The sequence below is a fragment of the Hipposideros armiger genome, unplaced genomic scaffold (assembly GCF_001890085.2).
Source record: "Hipposideros armiger isolate ML-2016 unplaced genomic scaffold, ASM189008v1 scaffold_1204, whole genome shotgun sequence".
NCBI lineage: Eukaryota > Metazoa > Chordata > Mammalia > Chiroptera > Hipposideridae > Hipposideros > Hipposideros armiger.
The window spans coordinates 66,858-71,550 of NW_017732554.1; the positions used below are offsets into that span (position 1 = coordinate 66,858).

The 4,693-nt window shown below is 33.8% G+C and overlaps 1 protein-coding gene across 2 annotated transcripts in view; it reads right to left on the reverse strand.

Moving 5' to 3' along the window:
• RB1CC1 (RB1 inducible coiled-coil 1) overlaps window positions 1-4,693 on the reverse strand; it is a 76,524-nt gene that overhangs the window by 50,428 nt on the left and 21,403 nt on the right. For both annotated transcript variants that reach the window (XM_019632958.1, XM_019632957.1), the window contains exons 8-12: window positions 2,933-3,117; window positions 2,589-2,775; window positions 2,423-2,504; window positions 1,881-1,942; window positions 32-135 (exon numbers count right to left, since the gene is read on the reverse strand). In XM_019632958.1, coding sequence (XP_019488503.1) covers window positions 32-135; window positions 1,881-1,942; window positions 2,423-2,504; window positions 2,589-2,775; window positions 2,933-3,117 — 620 coding nt within the window. The remainder of the gene's footprint in view (window positions 1-31; window positions 136-1,880; window positions 1,943-2,422; window positions 2,505-2,588; window positions 2,776-2,932; window positions 3,118-4,693) is intronic.

The following is a 4,693-nucleotide window of genomic DNA, read 5'->3' on the forward strand; positions in this document are numbered from 1 at the left end:
GAAAAAAAAAAAAACAACTAACGATATTTACCTGAGGAATGGTTGAACTTCTGAAGGACAAAATGATTGCAGAAACTGTAAATCTTTTAATGAAATATCTGGAAGTTCACAGTCAAACTTTCGAGGCTTCTGTGTCTGTACAAAAAAATAATAATTTACCAAAAAATATAAAGGACAAATTTACAAATGGTTTCTTACTATAATTAAATTCAGTGTAACAAATTAGCAAAAATGCTTCAAATGATCTAGTCACACTTAACAGAATAAAATGACAAATTAAAAATAAAGGACTATTTAATAACATGAGATAACTATTTTTCTGAGTCTTAACTAACTGGGACACAAGCTGTTGATGATCAACTGATGTGCTTGCTCCTGCCCTTATCTGTTTTCAGCATCTTTTTATGGGAATTCTAGTATTCTTGTCAACATTAAAGTAGTCATGTTTCACTAGTACATTGACTATTCCTAAATTTTTCCTTGACCTATTGCATGATTATGTAGGTCTCTCTAGCCCTAGCCCTATATCTAGTCCTAGCATGCCTTATTGTTTTAACATGGTAAAAATCATTTTTTTCCATGTTAACACTTCCTTCCTTGCCTTTTCATTTGACCTTTCCATTACATTTTCTAAAATACAAGCTCTTACTGAATTTCTACTTCTCTGAAAAAAAAAAATTATCTGGTAAGTCCTTCATAATACTGTCAAGAAATGCACCTTTTAAAATAACTCCAATTGTTTTCCATCATTACTTAAGCAGATTTAGAAATGCCAAGATGCTCTTCATTAAACAGGGTTTCCTAGATAAATTACATCAGTCATTCTTAGATATTAAAAAATACGCACATTTATGGGGCGGCTGTTAGCTCAGCTGGTTAGAGTGCAGTGTTCATAACACCAAGGTTGCTAGTTCAATTCCCACATGGGCCACAGAGTTGCACCCTCCACAACTATAATGAAAAACAACTACGCGACTTGAATGAGCTGCGCCCTCCACAACTAGATTGAAACAACTACTTCACTTGGAGCTGATGGGTCCTGGAAAAATACTGTGTTCCTGTTCCCCCAATAAAATCCTTTAAAAAAAATACACACATTTAAAGCCCTAAGAAATCCTGCAGCACAGAAACATGTTTACTAGCTAAGTAGTATGTCTAAGGAGAAAACAAACAAACCTACAGCATTTCCTAAACTTCTTTGACTGTGGAATCTGATTTAGAAATATACCAAACTTATTTTTCATGGTTTCAATGAAGGCTAACGGAAGAGTCACCCTATCTGACTTGTCAAAACATGAATGAAAAAAAGCTGGTGGGTAAGAGAATGAAAAGGGAAAGGAAATGGGAGAGGACAGCAGACAAAGGAAAGGCAGAGAGGGGAAAGAGGGAGGGAAAAGGTAAAGAAAGAGAGGAAGAGAAAGAGAAGATAAAATAACAAGTAGAGAATCTATTCCTATCAATCTGAACAATGTTGTAAGTCTTATATCCACCTTTGTTATAAAGACTTGATCAAAAACTATGAATTAATCTTAAGGATTTATAACAACTGGCTTTTTTAACCCTCCGTCAGGTACAACTGATCTCACAGATTCATTGCACACAAAGATGATGCTACGAAATACTTCTTTACTGTACTAAGTCACAAACACGACCGGCAATAGGTTACAGTAGAGGGGGAAGATACGGAAGCGATGAGTCATGAAACTTAACTTTCAGATATCTGAAAACTTGTGTGCAATGGATCTGTGAGATCAGTTGCACCCGACGGAGGGTTAAAGCCAAAACATTTTTATGTTGACAAAAAAATTTATGATAAACATCTCTACTTATGAAATAAAGATTTGAACATACAAAATTTAATCATGGTAGCAAATACATACACAAAAGGATGGGGGCCAGGAGTCCAATCCTCTAAATAGACGATTTCTTAAAAAAGACTTCCCTGTGTAAAGAAATTAACAATATGGTTATTTTATAACTTTACTTATAGTACAAAAAACCCACAAAAATTAAAATAGAATAACTCCTTTGGTTTTTGAAAAAAATTCTGACAATTCTTCATATTTTAAATTTAGCAGGCCGGCCGAGTGGCTCAGTTGGTTAAGAGCTCACTCAAGAGTGTGAGCTCTGAGCAACAGGGTCGCCAGTTCGATTCCCACATGGGCTAGAGCTGAGCTGCCACTGAGCTGCCAACAGGTGGCAGGATAGCCCAGCTAAAAAAAAATAATAAAAATAATAAATAAATAAATAAATAAATAAATAAATAAAATTTAGCAATGTACTCACTCTAGAGAGAAATATGTGTTTATAGATTTCAACAGTAATTCAAATCACATACATGCTATATAATGCACTTTTATATCTATAAAATAAAACATTTTTTATTTAAAAAATAAATTTGTTATTAATGAAGAGCACTTACTAAATAATTTTCCAAAGGATTCCCTTTTTGACTTCTCAGCTTCATATAATCGCTTTCCATCTTTGACTAAAGCACCAGCCCACTAAGAGGAGAAAAGTTTATGTTACTATCACATACCAGTTCATTAAAACTCATATACAATTAAAATAGAATTCAACTTGCATACCTCCCTGTAGTGTTTTATGAACATTTTTCTCCTTACAACCTCAACAACAGCTAAGCAGTACATCTGAGGAACTGTACTAAGCGCTTCAACAATCTTGACTCTTTCTAACAGCTCTATTACGAGGCGGAGCAAAGCTTGCAATTTCTCTCCATCTTGATCAGCATGAAGCATTACAAAGCAACACCACCTAAAGAATGAAATTGAAACTCTATAAAAATAATCTAATCCCAAGTTAATCAATCAAGTATCTGAACAAAGTGATGAGAAAAATACTCCATCACTTGGAAGAAATGAAAAAACATTAACTGTAAACATCCTAAATTAGACATAATAGAATCACTTACTTCAGTCTGACATGTAGGTTAGTTGCTAGTTCTTGTTTGGCAGTGGTACACTTCTGTTTAATATCCAACAGTTTTCTATGGTTTTGCAACATAATCATCAACTGATTTGCATGACTCAGGCATAAGTCAGGTAATACAGATACATCATTCAAGTTTTCAGCTCTCATCTGATTAGCTAAAAATCCCTTTGAGAGAAAATATTTTAAAGAATATTAACTATGTTTCATGAGAAACGAACATTCATTTAGAAGGAAAATCTTTAAGTAAGAGCTCTTCTACTTTCAAACAAGAATTTAAAATCTACTTTTTTTTCCCCAATGTGGTAGATGTGATCATAGCAAAAGATTTTTTAAATAAATCTATGCTCATCTAATTCTGTTCCATTGCCGTGCTAGGAAAAAAAAAAATCCAAGAAGATAAAGTAACTTATCCAAGGATACATTTAAAAGCTAAATTAGAATTACATATGTGTCAGTCAGAGCATGACATTAAATAAAACATGGTCACTGATTTTAAGCCATGAAAAAGAATAACTAATTTAATTTTGGCCAATGATATTCATTGGTATGTTGTATACTTCCCCAAATAAAAAACCATCAGCTGACTGTGCTTTATTGAAAAGTCATCCTTCTCTTTTGTTTTCTAGGCTATATTTTGTTCCACTGACATATATGTATAATATTTTGTTTTCTTTAGAACAATGACTAAACTGTGTAATTTTACAGTACGTTTTATTATGTGGTAGGAAAAATATTTACTTTTTTTAGCTATCCTTATTCATTTTCATAGGTGAACTTTACATCATTTTGTTCAGTAGGGGTTGTATTTAGGCTATAAATTTAGAGAAATGTGCCATATTTAAAGTCTTCTTTTAGTCACACAATCAGCCAAATAAAAACCCAACAGCATATGCTTTAAAAAATGTCCAAAGAGGTTGTAACCTCTTTGATAACCTCTTGATGAATTTATTACTAAGTACTTTTATTGTGCTTACAGGTGTTTTTTCCTATTCCATTTACTAAATAATTAACATGTTATAGAAGTTTTAGGGTTTGCACATCCATCTGACAGCCATACTTGTTACGGTAAATAATTATCCTTCTAGGGATTTAACCATATTGATCAGCAAAGGTCAGCAAGTGTGTCTTCCTACTTCCTAGTAGTTCTTTCTCTCCTTTCTATTTCATGTTTTTCTAAATATCATGTAAATACTTAAATGATGTATACTGAAAATTAAGTCAAAATGGTTCAAGATATGAAAATAAGACAATTTCAACAGTAACTTTGTATCTTCTTTTTCTTTCAAGATGCTATATGATCAACTGTGGCTATACTTTTCCTGGAATTTAATCTATTTAAAAATAACATGCTGCTTTGATATCCTTTGTCAAAGTCTTAATCAGTTTCAATTACTTTTTACTGAGCCCAAGAAAAATATAGAATCAATCACCAAATCTAAATTCTAGACCATTAATAAAGGATTTCCATGGGCCGGCAGAGCGGCTCAGTTGGTTAAAAGCATGATCTCTGAGCAAGAGGGTAGCAGGTTTGATTCCCACATGGGCCAGTGAGCTGCGCCCAAGCTGAGCTGCTGCTGAGCTGACAACAGGTGGCAGGATGGCTCAGCTGGTAAGAGCACATGCTCCTAACAAGATTGCCAGTTCGACTCCCACATGGGATGGTGGGCTGTGCTCCCCGCAACTAAGACTGAAGGACAACAATTTGGCTGTTCCCCTTCCCCAATAAAAAAACCTTAAAAAA